The sequence below is a fragment of the Scyliorhinus canicula genome, chromosome 8 (assembly GCF_902713615.1).
Source record: "Scyliorhinus canicula chromosome 8, sScyCan1.1, whole genome shotgun sequence".
In the NCBI taxonomy this organism is placed as follows: Eukaryota; Metazoa; Chordata; class Chondrichthyes; order Carcharhiniformes; family Scyliorhinidae; genus Scyliorhinus; species Scyliorhinus canicula.
The window spans coordinates 5519251-5538687 of NC_052153.1; the positions used below are offsets into that span (position 1 = coordinate 5519251).

At 45.7% G+C, this 19437-nt stretch overlaps 1 protein-coding gene across 5 annotated transcripts in view; it reads right to left on the bottom strand.

Moving 5' to 3' along the window:
• unc45b (unc-45 myosin chaperone B) overlaps positions 1-19437 on the bottom strand; it is a 76711-nt gene that overhangs the window by 47738 nt on the left and 9536 nt on the right. For all 5 annotated transcript variants that reach the window (XM_038804075.1, XM_038804076.1, XM_038804077.1 and 2 more), the window contains exons 5-7: positions 11310-11399; positions 6550-6717; positions 2491-2659 (exon numbers count right to left, since the gene is read on the bottom strand). In XM_038804075.1, coding sequence (XP_038660003.1) covers positions 2491-2659; positions 6550-6717; positions 11310-11399 — 427 coding nt within the window. The remainder of the gene's footprint in view (positions 1-2490; positions 2660-6549; positions 6718-11309; positions 11400-19437) is intronic.

Sequence of the window (19437 nt, forward strand, 5' to 3'; positions counted from 1 at the left end):
AAAAAAAGGGCCTTTTTCGCAAGTGTCCAGTTTTTGGACTTACAGATAAAGGATACTCGAGCTGTAACAATCATTGTAGAGGAGCTTCTTCGAAAGAGTGATCATAATACCATTGAATTCCAGATTGAGAATGCCATCCTCCAGTGTCAAACACAAAACCATAGCTAATTATATCAGTGTGAGGGAGAGAGCTGAGATTGATCGAGTCAACAGACTAAAACATATCAATGGTTAAACAGCGTCAAACGTTTGGAGAGACAATACAATGGGCGGGATTCCCTCAGCCTGGGGCGGGGCTGGAGAATCCCCGCGACCGGTGCGAACCGCGCCACACCGCCCGGATCCCGGGGCGCGATTCTCCGCAGAATGGAGAATCGGCGCTGGCGTGGTCGGCGTGGCGCTGGACGGGGGCCGCTCTACGCACCACCCCGCGCTGATTCTCGGCCTGGGGTGGGCCGAGTGGCCGTTGTAAAATAACTGAGTCCCGCTGGCGCCTTTCACACCTCCTCTCAGCCGGCAGGACCTTAGCATGGAAGGGTCCGGGGGCGGCCTGTGGGGGGAGAGGATGGTCTGGCCACGGGGGAGGGAGCAGAGAGCTCCGATGTGGCCTGGCACGCGATCGGGGCCCACCGATCGGCGGGTCGGCCTCTCAGGCCGGCGGCCTCCGTTCTTCCGCGCTGGCCCCTGTAGCCCTGTGCCATGTTCTGTCCGGGCCGGCGCGGAGAAGGGAGCAACTGCGCATGCATGCATTGCCGCCGGTGACACTGCGCATGCAGCCCTGCGGCGCCCAGATCACACCAGGATCAGCAGCTGGGGCGGCGTGGGTCACTGCAGTGCCATTGTGGCCCCCTGTAGGGCCCTGAATTGCTGATCCTCAGGCCGTGTTGACGCCGTCGAGAAACACGACGGCATGTCCGACAGCGTCAACACTTAGCCTCAGGACACAGAATCCCGCCCTATATGTTTAGCAAAGTTACAAAACAAAACTTTGGAAAATAGAATTAAGGTAGTCTTAACAATGCACTGTGAAATCATGGTATGATCAAACAAAGTCAACATTTCATGAAAGGGAAATTGTATTTGCCAAGTTTATTTTATTTTTTGGTGATGTAATTATAGGGTAGATAAAGGAAACCAATAACTGTGGTATACTTGGATTTCCAAAGGCATTAGGTGAGATGTCCGTCACAAGGTAAAGTTAATATGTAAGATAAGGGCTTGTGGAGTTGGGGGTAATATATTTGCAAGGATAGAGAACTGGTGAAAGGGCAGGAAGCAGAGAATGGGGATAAACACAACATTTTCAGGCTATAATTAGTGGAATTCTACAAGGATCAATGATTGGGCTAGAGCTATTCACAATCTATATTAATGACTTTGACAAAAACAAGTTTGCTGACAATACAAAGCTCGGTGGAAATGGAAGCTGTGAGGAGGACACAAAGAGACAAAGGGAGATACAGACAGGTTAAGTGAGTGGCCAGCAAGATGATGAATGTAATACAATGCGGGATGGTTATTTACTTCGGCAGTAAGAATCAAATGCCGAATATTTTTTTAAAAGGCGTGAACCATCTGAATGTCAATTTTCAGAGAGATATGGCATACAGTATTCATATCAGTCACAAAGAAAATTAGCATGCAGGTATGGCAAGAAAATGGCATTTTGGCCATTATTACAAGGTGACTGGAATACAATTGTCTTGCTACAATTGGACAGGGATTTAGTGATACCAGACCTGAAGTAATCTACTCAGTTTTGGATGGCATATTGAAGCAAGGGTATACTGACCTTGTTCACTAGATTGGTCCCTAGGATGTGAGGGCTTCCCTCGAGTGAGAGGCTGAGTAAATTGGACCTATGTTCCCTCGGATTTAGAAGAAGGAGATGTGTCCTCAATGAAACATACAACATACTGAAGAGGCTTGGTAGGGTAGACACTGAAGGGTTGTTTCCCCCGGCTGGGAAATCTAGAACGCAGGGGCACAGCCTTCGCACAAGGAGGCCGACCTTTTAGGACGGAGGTGAGGTGACATTTCTTCACTCTAATGGCTGTGAATCGTCGGAATTCTCTAACCCAGAAAGTTGCAGGAGCTCCATGGTTGAGCTTGTCAAGGCTGGGATGGATGGATTTTCAATCTCTCAGGGAGAGGGACATGGAGAGACAAAGGGATAATGGAATTGAGGAAGAAGATCTGCCATGATTGTATTTAATTGCGGAGCGATGGGTTGTGAGGTACACTCCTATTTATTTCTTATACGTAAATGAATTCCCCTGGGGGCGTTTGAGGACCCATGGGCGAGGCCGTCACAATACAGCCATGAAGTAAATAAACACATCATGTACGGCAACAATGCTCACACAGTAATTAAATTGTAAGAAGATTACGTGTGGCATGATTGCCCCTCTGCCGATCTGACATACTTTGAAACTGGTAAATGTCTACTGTTGGGCCTAAAATCAGATCTGTGACCACCATTTTATTTACCCAGTACCAGCGCTTCCTCCTTCCCACGATGCTCCTTGCTATCCACTCCCTCAAAGTTATCGAGGATCGTTTGGAAGAAACTGGACGTCGCCAACGCAATCTCCTCATTTTCCAGGGCCATGATGCGGCAGATTTTCTCTAAGCCCACGAAATGCAACACGGCAATCGCCTAGAAATGTAAAATTACAATCAGGTGAGTGCCCAACTCTCCCACACAGAACACACTTAGACATGACTGAAACACAGGAACCGTACGAGGCCATTGAGCCCCTCCAACTGTTCTGCGATCAATGCCGAATCTACCCCACAACTCCACCTTCAGCCTTTCTTTTTTAAGTCCTATTTTTAATATAAATTCAGTGTACCCAATTATTTTTTGTTCCAATTAAGGGGCAATTTAGCTTGGCTAATCCATCTAACATGCACTTGTTTGTGTTGTGGGGGTGAAACCCACGCAGACATGGGAAGAATGTGCAAACTCCACACGGACAGTGACCCGGGGCCGGGATTCGAACCCGGGTCCTCAGCGCCGTAGTCCCAGTGCTAACCACTGTACCACGTGCCACCCTCCATCCTTCAGCCTTGACGAGCAAAACTCTATCCACCTCAGATTTAAAACCAATTACTGATACTGAAACCCTCAATCAAAATCGCCCCCTTAACCCTCTATATCCCAGGGAATACAAAACTAATCTCCACTCAGTTTAATCCTGGTGACGTTCTGGTTATACTACATTTCTTCAAAGGCTGATATATCCTTTTGAAAGTGCAATGCCCAGAACTGTACATAGATCCCCATATATGATCTGAACGGAGCTTGGTATTGCTGTCGCAAAAGATCCTTTTACTTATATTTTCTCCCTCTGGGTATGGTCTAATATTCTGTTGGCCTTTTTGATAATTTTTCTATGGCTGACGACTGCATTTTAGTGATCAGTGTTCATAAACTCCTAAATCTCTTGCGATCTCCACTGTTGCTAGTGTTATGGGCCAGGGTTTAGAGAACCCCAAAGTGTATCATGGAGTTCACCTGACCCACAACCTTTACTAGATTGTGGTATGGGGAGCACACGGCCCACTCTACAGGTGTGGTACAGCAGAAATCGAGAAGTATTTTTTTAAAGCAAAACAATGTTTATTCTATGAACTCAAGTTAACCTTTTTAAAACATACAGTGAACATCTTAGCAACCAGTAATTCAAATACAACCCCCAAAGAATACAACACTAAGTAATCCTTAATAACTTCCCAAACAACATCCAGAAGACAAAAGAAACGCCTTTTACCAGAAGCACATCAGGTTTACATTCACTACTGAGAACATTTATAATTCTGAATTCACCAAATGATCAAGAGATAGTCTTTTCATGACAGAGAGGACAACAGGACACCTGTTTTGTCTGGCTTCAGCTCCAACAGTGAAAACGAAACCAAAAAGTCACAGACACACCCAAGCTTTTCTCAAAGTGAAACTAAAAAGCAGAGCCAGAGCTCAGCTCCACCCACACTCTGACATCACTGCAGTAACCTGAGCAGCCAGACATTTCTTAAAGTGACATTCACATGACACTAGCTTCATAGAATTTACAGTGCAGAAGGAGGCCATTCGGCCCATTGAGTCATCTCCAGCCCTTGGAAAGAGCACCCAACTTAAGCCCACGCCTCCACCCTATCCCTGTAACCCCACCTAACCTTTTGGACACTAAGGAGCAATTTAGCATGGAAATGCAGCTAGCCTGCACATCTTTGGACTGTGGGAGGAAACTGGATCACCCAGAGGAAACCCACGCAGAGACGGGGAGAAACTGCAAACTCCACACAGACAATCACCTGAGGCTGGAATTGAACCCAGGTCCCTGGAGCTGTGAGGCAGCAGTGCTAACCACTGTGCTACCGTGCCGCCCCCATATCACCATTTATATAATAAATGTTTTCCAAAATGGACACTGAGCTGTGTTGAAATCTAGTTGCCTGTCTTTCCTATTCACTTAATGTCCCTTTGTCATTTTATGCTTCCACCTACTCTACTTATTGCATTTTCAGCCTTCTATATCATCAGCCAAATTTGATATTCATCTCTTTATTGTGTTATCTAAGTCATTCAAAAATATAGTGGATAGTTAAGATCCCTGCACAAGACAAGTTTGAGAATATACCCCCTATTGTCAGGGTTGTTTGGTGTCTCACTAAGAGGCACGGTGGCACAGTGGTTAGCATTGCTTCCTCACAGGCCCAGGGATTGGGGTTCAATTCCAACCTCGGGTGACTGTGTGGGGTTTGCACTTTCTCTCTGTGACTGCCTGGGTTTCCTCCGGGGCTCCTGTCTCCCCCTACAATCCAAAGATGTGCAGGCTGGGCGGATTGGCCACCCTAAATTGCTCCTTAGTGTCCAAAGATGGGCAGGTTAGGTGGGGTTATGGAGGGTGGGGAAGTGGGCCGAAGGAGGGTGCTCTTTCGGAGGATCAGTGCAGACTTAATGGGCCAAATGGCCCCCTTCTGCACTGGATTCTAAGAGGCTTGCATGGCTGAACTGTTTATTTTTAACACACACCTACATATATTTACCCAAATCATTGCCCTATCTAAGTGCTATCTTCATACCAACCTCTCTCAGACCCTCTCTACACACAATTCACCATCATGTTACTCTTTTTTTAATATAATCTTTATTAGTATCACAAGTAGGCTTACATTAACACTGCAATGAAGTTACTGTGAAAAGCCCCTAGTCGCCACATACCGGCTCCTGTTCAGGTACACACAGGGAGAATTCAGAATGTTCAATTCACCTAACAGCACGTCTTTCGGGACTTGTGGGAGGAAACCGGAGCACCCGGTGGAAACCCACACAGACACGGGGGGGAACGTGCAGACTCAGCACAGACAGTGACCCAAGCCGGGAATCGAACCCTGGTTCTTGGCGTGTGAAGCAACAGTGCTAACCACTGTGCTACCGTGGCGGCCATGCTCCCCATCATAACGTGGGTGGCACTACTTCCTCAGTCGCACATTAAAACTTACTGCATCCACTGTCCCTACTCACTGTTTTCTACTGACTTAACCAAGCTCCTAGCCAGGTCAATAATCCTATTCCATGGACCTTCATTTAGCCAACCATCTCTTAGTCAAACCCTATGAATTTGAAGTTTGGAGGAACTGCAGAAAAAATTATTATGCTCACAGCAGAGAGTCAAAGCTTTAATAAAGGTATTCAAAAATATAAAGCGTTTTGATGGAGTAGAGCATTTTCCAGTGGCAGGAAGATTGGTAACGAAAGGACACAGATTTAAAGTAATTGGTGACAGCAGAAGAGGCAATATGAGGGACCTTTACTTTTTGAAACGCAGTAAGTCGCTGCGATCTGGAATGCAGGAAGCAAATTCAGGAGTGACTTTCAAAAGGCAATTGGATACATATCTGAGGGAGGAGGTTTTACAGGTTTGTGGGGGAGGAGACAAGGTCTTGAAGGTGTTTGACAGGTAAAATGTAGAGAAGATGATTCTACTTGTGGGGAGTTCAAGGCAAGGGGTTAAAAATAGAAGGCCGGGACAGCACGGTGGCCTAGTGGTTAGCACAGCTGCCTCACGGCGCTGAGGTCCCAGGTTCAATCCCGGCTCTGGGTCACTGTCTGTGTGGAGTTTGCACATTCTCCCCGTGTCTGCGTGGGTTTCGCCCCCACAACCCAAAAATGTGCAGAGTAGGTGGATTGGTCACACTAAATTGCCCCTTAATTGGAAAAAATAATTGGGTAATCTAAATTTATAAAAAAAATTTTAAAAATAAAAAAAATAGACGGCCATCATCAATAAATCCCATTGGGAAATTCAGGAGGAATCTCTTTGCCCAGAGAGCGGTGAGAATGTGGAACTCACTACCATGGGGAGTGGCCAAGGTGAAGAGAATCAAGTGTTTAAGGGGGAAGGCTAGATAAACACATGGGTATTAGAGTGAGCTAAAGAGGGGTGAGGGGAGGCTCAGGCGAAGCGTAAACACCAAGTAGATGGGCCGAATGGCCTGTTTTTCTCTGCTGTACATTCATTGTAAGCTGCCAATTCTCACCCGTGACTTGTGACGACTGCACATGCCTGCCAGTGTTCTTACTGCAGAGACTATCAGCTCTGGTTTTTTGGTTTCGATGAGTTGCATCAGCAGATTAAGACCGTTATTTTGGAAAATCCGTTCTGCTCCTGCATCTTCCCTCGCTAGCACAATCAAATTGTTTGCAGCCTGGTTAAGAAAGAAAACAGTGAAAGGGAGAACATGAGATAATACAGGGAAAAAAATTGTTATCTCAACACAGCTGGCAACATGCGTAATTTGGAATTATGATTGATAGGGAATTTCCCGTGTTGAAGAATTAAGAATCAACATCATTGTTGCCTCTTGGCCTTTTGATAAGAGTCTGGAGTCGGAGAATGGAGGAAGGGGAGAAAGTGGGAAAGGGAAAGTGAGGGAGATGAAGAAAAAAAATGAAGGAAATCGAAAGTGATTGCATTAATGTGGCACCCTCCATCACTTCGGCACATTTGAAGTGCGGTCAGTGTTGTGTTGTCGCTTAGATTTTGTCCCTAAAGCTCTGGAAGATGTGGCTTTAACGGTTCTCTTCTGTTCAGAGTTGTGAGTGGTACCCACTGAGCCACAGCAGAGCAGCCTGGGAATAACCCAAATTGGCCAATGACACCAAAGCACATACTGAGTCATCTGAAAAAAAGGAATTGCAGGAAATTACGTCCGTTGACAATAATAGTGTTTGTTTTTAAACTTAATGAGCGGTGATTTTCTGACTTGTGTTGATTGCAATTGATCAGGATTCGCACTGCAGTTTTAATTCTTTCTTTTTATTACTCTCAGCACATTAAAACTTAAATGTAGAATTATTGGGTAATCCCTGATTCCTTTTTTTCTTTGTCATTTGTTTATGTTAAGATGCGGGCTGATGTCGGGGCACGGAGGGAGGATGGGATCGTTGTTACTGTTATGGGGTTTGAGATATTTGTTGTTGGTTATTGATTGTTGTTGGGTGTAAATTCGGGAGAAAAATTGTGAAAAAGGAGGAGAATAAAAATATTTTTTTTTAAATGTCACAACAATTTATAATGAAATGAAAATCGCTTATTGTCACGAGTAGGCTTCAATGAAGTTACTGTGAAAAGCCCCTAGTCGCCACATTCCGGCACCTGTCCAGGGAGGCTGGTACGGGAATTGAACCGTGCTGCTGGCCTGCCTTGGTCTGCTTTAAAAGCCAGCGATTTATCCCAATGAGCTAAACCAGCTCATTGGGCTGATGCCAGATAATTTGGGTTTAGTTTTAGTTCCACTGGAAGTGGGCTCTGCAGATTCCCATTGATAGGGAGGCACGGTAGCACAGTGGTTAACACTGTGGCTTCACAGCTCCAGGGTCCCAGGTTCGACTCCCGGCTTGGGTCACTGTCTGTGGAGAGTCTGCACATTCTCGCCCTGTCTGCGTGGGTTTCCTCCGGGTGCTCCGGTTTCCTCCCACAGTCCAAAGATGTGCAGGTTAGGTGGATTGGCCAGGTTAAATTGTCCTTGGGTTAGGTGGGGTTACTGGGTTATGGGGATAGGGTGGAGGTGTGGGATTAAGTGGGGTGCTCTTTCCAAGACTCGATGGGCCGAGTGGCTTCCTTCTGCACCGTAAATTCCATGATTCCATCTGAGGTCTTCCCAAATGTGCAGTGTAGGTTTCCATGGCATTTGGATTGCATGGAAAATGGGAAGTTTATCAGCAAACATGAATTAACAGAGGAGTGTGTGGGCCTATCCCACGAGCGGTGGTCGTTGCTGAGACTACAGGCAATCCCATTAGGAGAGTAGTCCGGGGGTTGGGGTCTCATCCAGGCCTCCCAAATTGACCCTGGAAAGGGGGACTGTGGGATCGTCCGGCAGGTTTAAGAGGTCAGAAGGGAGGGTTAGGGGAGGGGGAGAGTGTCACTTTAAAGGTGCCTGGAAAGGGCCCAAGGGACCTCCTAAGGAAGCTTTACACTTGCCCAACACCGACTTGCAAAGTTAAAGTGATGAACCATCAATCGAACGCGAGACGAGTTGCTGTACAAAAGTTAGGCTTTAATAAGCTAGAAATTAGCCCTGCGGTCGACTACAGTAAATGGACGACCGCCGGACGTCTGGCTATTTATACCTCGATCTGGAGGCGTGGTTAATTCAGCCTCTCGACCAATCGGAGAGCCGTCACATGACTGGTCTCAACCAATCGGTCGAGAGGCACATGACCGACCAGGGCCAATGGTAAGCCGGTGTTCTGCACCAATGGCAGACAGCTATGCAAATCATACCACCTCATAAAGCAACTGGGCTTCCCGCGTGGTGGGAGTTTCTTCCTGACGTGGGTGAAATACCAGCAGACATTAAGGGAAAGTATGGAGTTCAAAATCATGTGGGGTTCTGATAATAAGGGGAAAAATATCAATGGCTTTATTTACACTATCCAAAACCTCCATCATTTTGAAAATAATTCTCCCAAACCCCTCTTTGCTCAGAGGAGAATAATCCCAGTTCAAAGAACAAAGAAAAGTACAGCACAGGAACAGGCCCTTCGGCCCTCCAAGCCTGCGCCGACCATGCTGCCCATCTGAACTAAAGTCGTCTACACTTCCGGGGTCCGTATCCCTCTATTCCCGTCCTATTCATGTATAGGGGCTGGTTTAGCACAGTGGGCTAAGACAGCTGGCTTGTAATGCACGAGTTCAATTCCCGTTCCAGCCTCCCCAAACAGGTGCCGGAATGTGATAACTAGGGGCTTTTCACAGTAACTTCATTGAAGCCTACTCGTGACAATAAGCAATTATTCTTTGTCAAGATGCCCCTTAAACGTCACTATCGTCCCTGTTTCCACCACCTCCTCCAGCAGCGAGTTCCAGACACCCACTACCCTCTGTGTAAAAAGCTTGTCTCGTACATCTGCTCTAAACCTTGCCGCTCGCACCTTTGCCTATGCCCCCTAGTAATTGACCCCTCTACCCTGGGAAAAATTCTCTGACTATCCACCCTGTCTATGCCCCTCATAATTTTGTTGACCTCCGTCGTTCCAGTGAGAACAAACAAAGTTTATTCAACCTCTCCTCATAGCTAATGCCCTCCATACCAGGCAACATCCTGGTAAATCTCTTCTGCACCCTCTCTAAAGCCTCCACATCCTTCTGGGAGTGTGGCGACCAGAATTGAATACTATACTCCAAGTGTGGCCTAACTAAGGTTCAACTAAACTTGCCAATTTTTATCCTCAATGCCCCGGCCAATGAAGGCAAGCATGCTGTATGCCTTCTTGACCACCTTCTCCACCGGTGTTGCCCCTTTCAGTGACCTGTGGACCTGTACACCTAGATCTCTCTGACTGTCAATACTCTTGAGGGTTCCACCATTCACTGTATATTCCCTACCTGCATTAGACCTTCCAAAATGCATTGCCTCACATTTGTCTGGATTAAACTCCATCTGCCATCTCTCCGCCCAAGTCTCCAGACGATCTAAATCCTGCTGTATCCTCTGACAGTCCTCATCGCTATCCACAATTCCACCATCCTTTGTGTCGTCCGCAAACTTACTAATCAGACCCGTTACATTTACCTCCAAATCATTTATATATACTAGGAACAGCAAAGGTCCCAGCACTGATCCCTGTGGAACACCACTAGTCACAGCCCTCCAATCAGAAAAGCACCCTTCCATTGTTATTCTCTGCCTTCTATGACCTAGCCAGTTCTGTATCCATCTTGCCAGCTCACCCCTGATCCCGTGTGACTTCACTTTTTGTACCAGTCTACGATAAGGGACCTTATCAAAGGCCTTACTGAAGTCCATGTAGACAACATCCACTGCCCTACCTGCATTAATCATTTTTGTGACCTCCTCCTCAAACTCTATCAAGTTAGTGAGACACGACCTCCCCTTCACAAAACCGTGCTGCCTCTTGCTAATCCTGCTGCCTCTCACTAATACTGCTGCCTCTCGCTAAACCTGCTGTCTCTCGCGAATACTGCAGCCTCTCGCTAATAAGTTCCTCCAGTCTCTCCACATAACTGAGGTCCCTTGTCCCTGTGATGTTATTTGATTATGCTGATGTTGAATCTTAATGTGGTAGCATTAACAAAGAACATTAGACTTTGTTCCACAACAAATTTATTTATTACTAACACTACTCTAAAGGATTACTATAATGTTTAAGATTAATACAGTTGGAAATAATGGTCTAACACTAACTTACACTGAGATAATACAGAGCTACTTTAATATGCGACTGCTATCAACTCCTTACTAACACCTTCCTCTGGACACATGGTGTGTCCGGGTCATGTGCCTGAATACTCGCACCACCTGCTGGGCGGATGATAGAACGACAACAGTAAAGCATATAATTTATGATACGCATACAGATGATGATGATCCACTCATATTATATGTCTGCCTGTCATCACAGTCCCTGGTACCAATGAGTAAATCTACTCCATCACTCTTCAAGAACTTGACATCCTCCATGAAATGTGATGCCCAGAATTGATCACATTACTTCGGCTGGGACCTATAAATGAGTAGCATATCTTCCTTGCTTTCGTACTTTGGACCTCCATCTATAACACTGAGGATCCCATTAAAAACCTTTTCAAATTTTCCTGCTAGCTTCAAAGGAATTTACTCCCAACCCTCTCTATTCCTTCTCCCGCATTAATAATGAATTATTCAGTTTTGCGACAGGAATGTGGGGAGACCAAGAATGAGGAAGAGGTGAGCACCTTAAAAAGAGGAAACCTATCATCAGCCAACGCAAAGAAATTGAAAACTGGACAAACCTTTTCCTTCCTTTCTTTGTCAATGTTCTCATCAAGCAAGACTTCAAACATCCGTTCCACCCTGGAATCAGTGGAGAACTGAATCTTTAACTGTTGGAGGAGAACGATATACATTTATTACACTAAACATTGCAAGGAAAATGTTTATTTGATAGATTGATAAAGAACAGGGAAATCTGATTGCGTGGATGAACTAACTCCCAAGATCCAAAAACGCAGAATGCCATCTCTTTAGGAATTGACTCCCCATTCATTCAGTGAGAGGTCTCAGAGTTTACACTCACGGGAATGTGATTACTGCACCAATATACACACATGGGAATGGGATTACAGCATCAATATACACACACAGGAATGTGATTACTGCATCAATATACACACACGGCAATGGGACTACTGCATTAATATACACACACGGGAATGTGATTACTGCATCAATATACACACACGGGAATGGGATTACTGCATCAATATACACACACGGGAATGGGATTACTGCATCAATATACACACACGGGAATGTGATTACAGCATCAATATACACACACACGGGAATGTGATTACTGCATCAATATACACTCACGGGAATGGGATTACTGCATCAATATACACACACGGGAATGGGATTACTGCATCAATATACACACACGGGAATGGGATTACTGCATCAATATACACACACGGGAATGGGATTACTGCATCAATATACACACACGGGAATGGGATTACTGCATCAATATACACACACGGGAATGGGATTACTGCATCAATATACACACACGGGAATGGGATTACTGCATCAATATACACACACGGGAATGGGATTACTGCATCAATATACACACACGGGAATGGGATTACTGCATCAATATACACACATGGGAATGGGATTACAGCATCAATATACACACACGGCAATGGGACTACTGCATTAATATACACACACGGGAATGTGATTACTGCATCAATATACACACACGGGAATGGGATTACTGCATCAATATACACACACGGGAATGGGATTACTGCATCAATATACACACACGGGAATGTGATTACAGCATCAATATACACACACACGGGAATGTGATTACTGCATCAATATACACACACGGGAATGGGATTACTGCATCAATATACACACACGGGAATGTGATTACAGCATCAATATACACTCACGGGAATGGGATTACTGCATCAATATACACACACGGGAATGGGACTACTGCATCAATATACACACACGGGAATGGGATTACTGCATCAATATACACACACGGGAATGGGATTACTGCATCAATATACACACACGGGAATGGGATTACAGCATCAATATACACACACGGGAATGGGATTACTGCATCAATATACACACACGGGAATGGGATTACTGCATCAATATACACACACGGGAATGGGATTGCAGCATCAATATACACACACGGGAATGGGATTACAGCAACAATAAACACACACGGGAATGGGATTACAGCATCAATATACACACACGGGAATGGGATTACTGCATCAATATACACACACGGGAATGGGATTGCAGCATCAATATACACACACGGGAATGGGATTACTGCATCAATATACACACACGGGAATGGGATTACTGCATCAATATACACACACGGGAATGTGATTACAGCAACAATAAACACACACGGGAATGGGATTACTGCATCAATATACACACACGGGAATGGGATTACAGCATCAATATACACACACGGGAATGGGATTACTGCATCAATATACACACACGGGAATGGGATTACAGCATCAATATACACACACGGGAATGGGATTACAGCATCAATATACACACACGGGAATGGGATTACTGCATCAATATACATACACGGGAATGTGATTACTGCATCAATATACACACACGGGAATGGGATTGCAGCATCAATATACACTCACGGGAATGGGATTGCAGCATCAATATACACACATGGGAATGTGATTACTGCATCAATATACACACACGGGAATGGGATTACTGCATTAATATACACACACGGGAATGGGATTACAGCATCAATATACACACACACGGGAATGTGATTACTGCATCAATATACACACACGGGAATGGGATTACTGCATCAATATACACACACGGGAATGTGATTACTGCATCAATATACACACACGGGAATGGGATTACTGCATCAATATACACACACGGAATGGGATTACAGAATCAATATACACACACGGGAATGTGATTACTGCATCAATATACACATGCGGGAATGGGATTACTACATCAATATACACACACGGGAATGGGATTACTGCATCAATATACACACACGGGAATGGGATTACTGCATCAATATACACACACGGGAATGGGATTACAGTATCAATATACACACACGGGAATGGGATTACAGTATTAATATACACACACGGGAATGGGATTACTGCATCAATATACACACACGGGAATGGGATTACTGCATCAATATACACACACGGGAATGGGATTACTGCATCAATATACACACACGGGAATGTGATTACTGCATCAATATACACACACGGGAATGGGATTACTGCATCAATATACACACACGGGAATGGGATTACTGCATCAATATACACACACGGGAATGTGATTACAGCATCAATATACACACACGGGAATGGGATTACAGCATCAATATACACATGCGGGAATGGGATTGCTGCATCAATATACACTCACGGGAATGGGATTACAGGATCAATACACACACACGGGAATGGGATTGCTGAATCAATATACACACACGGGAATGGGATTACTGCATCAATATACACACACGGGAATGGGATTACTGCATCAATATACGCACATGGGAATGGGATTACAGCATCAATATACACACACGGGAATGGGATTACTGCATCAATATACACACACGGGAATGGGATTGCTGCATCAATATACACACACACGGGAATGGGATTACTGCATCAAAGACATATGTGGGAATGGGATTACTGCATCAATATACACACACGGGAATGGGATTGCTGCATCAATATACACACACGGGAATGGGATTACTGCATCAAAGACATATGTGGGAATGGGATTACTGCATCAATACACACACACGGGAATGGGATTACTGCATCAATATACGCACATGGGAATGGGATTACAGCATCAATATACACACACGGGAATGGGATTACTGCATCAATATACACACACGGGAATGGGATTGCTGCATCAATATACACACACGGGAATGGGATTACTGCATCAATACACACACGGGAATGGGATTACAGCATCAATATATACACACACGGGAATGGGATTAATGCATCAATACACACACGGGAATGGGATTACAGCATCAATATACAAACACGGGAATGGGATTACTGCATCAATACACACACACGGGAATGGGATTACAGTATCAATATACACACATGGGAATGGGATTACTGCATCAATATACACACATGGGAATGGGATTACTGCATCAATATACACACACATGGGAATGGGATTACAGCAACAATATACACACACGGGAATGTGATTACTGCATCAATATACACACACGGGAATGGGATTACTGCATCAATATACACACACGGGAATGGGATTACTGCATCAATATACACACGGGAATGTGATTACTGCATCAATATACACACACGGGAATGGGATTGCTGCATCAATATACACACACGGGAATGGGATTACTGCATCAATATACACACACGGGAATGGGATTACAGCAACAATATACACACACGGGAATTTGATTACAGTATCAATATACAAACACGGGAATGGGATTACTGCATCAATATACACACATAGGAATGGGATTGCAGCATCAATATACACACACGGGAATGGGATTACTGCATCAATATACACACGGGAATGTGATTACTGCATCAATATACACACACGGGAATGGGATTACTGCATCAATATACACACACGGGAATGGGATTACTGCATCAATACACACACGGGAATGGGATTACAGCATCAATATACACACACGGGAATGGGATTGCTGCATCAATATACACACACACGGGAATGGGATTACTGCATCAATATACACACACGGGAATGGGATTACTGCATAAATATACACACACGGGAATGGGATTACAGTATCAATATACACACACGGGAATGGGATTGCTGCATCAATATACACACACGGGAATGGGATTACTGCATCAATATACACACACGGGAATGGGATTGCAGCATCAATATACACACACGGGAATGGGATTGCTGCATCAATATACACACACGGGAATGGGATTACTGCATCAATATACACACACGGGAATGGGATTACTGCATCAATATACACACACGGGAATGGGATTGCAGCATCAATATACACACACGGGAATGGGATTACTGCATCAATATACACACACGGGAATGGGATTGCAGCATCAATATACACACATGGGAATGGGTTTACAGTCGGCTATTTTAGTACAGGGCTAAATCGCTGGCTTTGAAAGCAGACCAAGGCAGGCCAGCAGTGCGGGTTCAATTCCCGTATCAGCCTCCCGGAACAGGCGCCAGAATGTGGCAACTAGGGATTTTCACAGTAACTTCATTTGAAGCCTACTTGTGACAATAAGCGATTTTCATTTCATTTCATATAATCGCAAAAAACCTGACAGTGCAGAATCAGGCAATTGATTCGAAATGGTATGAGCTGCTGTTTATGCTCCAGCTGTGCACCCTTCTACCTCACTTTATCTCAGCCCTTCTCCTTCTTTGATCCCTGACTAATGAGTATGATTATCCACCACGGAAACGCTATGTCACTCGTCCTTGGTTCTTTGGGTCCTTGTGTGCCTGGTGAGCCCGATCCTGGAGCAGCATCTTTTTAAAAAGTATATATATTTAAGGAAAATTTCCATTTACGGCAGAATTGATTAATAGCAGTGAAACAACTTGGAAAGCTGAGGGTATGCTTAGACGCAAAGAATCTAAGTCAGGCCCTGAAGATATCTCACTACCCCCATGCCAACCATCAAAGGAATATTGCCCCAACTTGCCATGGCAAAGATATTTACAGCCTGAGCTGCGAAGGATGGTTACTGTCAAGTGAAGCTGAACGAAAGCAGCAGTTGTCTAATGACCGTCAGGATGTAATTCGGGAGATACAGATGGTTGTGTACTTTGTTGAGCGTTTCCACAGCTCAAGGAGATTCTCCACTCAGACAGTATGAGACAGACAAAAATTATTCCAAAAAAAAAGGGAAGGACAAAAAGCCGCAAGCGACAGTCTGATGGCAAGCTAAGGCCCAAAACCAAATTGTAAATAAATGCCTAGAAACATGTGCCTCGGCCATATTGGGGAATGTAAAATATGTATGCCGGTTAAAGGGGGTGGCCACAGTTGTTATTATGAAGATGCTTACCTGTAAATATACATATTAATTTTTGCGTGTTTTTTTTTCTAATAATTTGTAATTTGTTGGATATAAAATATGAAAACTCAATAAAAAACATTTCCAAAAAAAATAAATAATCCTCCTGGAGTGGAAGCCATGGTGGATGATCCACTTGTTTATGGAAGTGGAGACACAATGGAAGATGCCATAGCTGCCCATGATCAGAATTTAATACGACTGCTGGAGACAGCTCGCCAGATGAATATGAACCTGGACAAGAAAAAATTGCAAGTGTTTGGGAGAGACACAGTAACCATGGAGTCCAACTACACGCACCTTCAAGGCATTTTTCACAAACCTCTACCTCCATTCCAAAGCAACCGCAGGGGATGTTACATTTTCACAAAGCGATCATCTGGACACAACATAAAAGCAAGGGAAAGAGATGGACATTGCAGACATGGTGTCGAGAGCAGCGTTCCACCTGGAAAACGTTGAGGGGTTTAGGACAGAATGCATCACCTTCCAGGTTCAATATGAAGCAGCCGCTCAACCTGATCTCAAAGTCATCAACCTCGCAGAGACAATGGACAGAGTTTACTGCGCAACCCACCGTGTGTTTTGCCCATGTGAAAACTGCATGCACAGTGCGGGGGCATTTTTTTTAATATAGTCACGGCTTTTTTGAAGGCCGCTTGCAGCCGGAATTGTTACGAGTCGGCTGCTGCGGCTGTTACACGTGAATTTGCGCAATCGGAGATGCAGAAGATTTTTTTTTTAATTCTATGTAATCTTCCTGCCTGAAGGGAGGCTGAGAGCAGGTCACGCCTCACGAATGTCAACATCACGCGCTTTGGGCGCGATTGCGATTCCTCCATTTTGTCAGCAGCAAACAAGGTAAGAGAAAACAATGGGTCGCGAAGGTCGGCCGGCGTGGGTCGCGAAGGTCGGCCGGCGTGGGTCCCGAAGGTCGGCCGGCGTGGGTCCCGAAGGTCGGCCGGCGTGGGTGCCGAAGGTCGGCCGGCGTGGGTCCCGAAGGTCGGCCGGCGTGGGTCCCGAAGGTCGGCCGGCGTGGGTCCCGAAGGTCGGCCGGCGTGGGTCCCGAAGGTCGGCCGGCGTGGGTCCCGAAGGTCGGCCGGCGTGGGTGCCGAAGGTCGGCCGGCGTGGGTCCCGAAGGTCGGCCGGCGTGGGTCCCGAAGGTCGGCCGGCGTGGGTCCCGAAGGTCGGCCGGCGTGGGTCCCGAAGGTCGGCCGGCGTGGGTCCCGAAGGTCGGCCCGCGTGGGTCCCGAAGGTCGACCAGCGTGGGTCCCGAAGGTCGACCAGCGTGGGTCCCGAGGGTCGGCCAGCGTGGGTCCCGAAGGTCGACCAGCGTGGGTCCCGAAGGTCGACCAGCGTGGGTCCCGAGGGTCGGCCAGCGTGGGTCCCGAAGGTCGGCCAGCGTGGGTCCCGAAGGTCGGCCGGGGTGGGTGCCGAAGGTCGGCCGGGGTGGGTGCCGAAGGTCGGCCGGGGTGGGTGCCGAAGGTCGGCCGGCGTGGGTCCCGAAGGTCGGCCAGCGTGGGTCCCGAAGGTCGGCCAGCGTGGGTCGTGAAGGTTGGCTGGTTGGTAAAAATGGGTCTCTGGAAAAAATGTTTGAAAAATACTGGCCTAAGGTGGCACTATGATTGGCATTTGAGAGGTGGTGGCATAGTGACATAGTCACTGGACTGGCAAACCAGAGACCCAGGTTAACGGGGACCTGGGTTTGAATTCTGCCACCGCAGGTGGTGAAATTTGAATTCAATAACAAAAAATGATTTTTTAAAAAGAAAATCTGGAATTAAAAGTCTAATGATGACCATGAAACCATTGTCAATTGTCGCAAAAACCCATCTGGTTCACTAATGTCCTTTAGGGAAGGAAATCTGCCGCCCTTACCTGGTCTGGCCTACATGTGACTCCAGACCCACAGCAACACAGTTGACTCTGAACTGCCCCCTCAAGGGCAATTAGGGATGGACAATAAATGCTGGCACAGCCTGCGTCACCCACGTCCCATGAACAAAGTTTGAAAAATGTACACAGGAAATAGAGAGGAGATGAGAGGAGAGATGCTGAAGCAAATCATCAAGAATTGAACCGAGTTTGAGAAGAGAAGTGCTCTATTGGTCAAACATGAGCAATAAAATTCAAGGCCACATTGGCCAGAGTGAAGTCTGTAATGAGTACCAAAGCCAACAAGCTGGAGAGCAGTTGATGAGGCATAACATCTCAGACAGACCAGGATTGAAGTTGGGAATAGGCCATTTCACTTTGCCAGGGTCTGATTATCTTGTCATGGTACACTAATAGTCTGACTACTTGGAGTTAGACCAGCTATCCTAAACGACAATGAGAGATATCGCAGGATGCTTGAAAGTATACTTCAGTCGGTACAACATTCCAGACATCGTGATGAGTAGCAATGGCCCTCAGTTTATGAGTGAAGATTTCAACTGATTCACAAACAATTGGGAATTTCTGCACTACGCACCATCTCCGCACTACCCCAGTCAAATTAAAAGTCTGAGGTGGCAGTAAAAAAAAATCGACAAAGGACTCTTCAAGAAATCAAGCAAGTCTAGCACTGACATACACAAGGCAATCCTTGAGTGGCAAAATACACCAACTGGAGGCATGGAAAATAGTCCTGTCCAGAGACTAGTATCACACGGAATGCAAACTACTCTTCCAA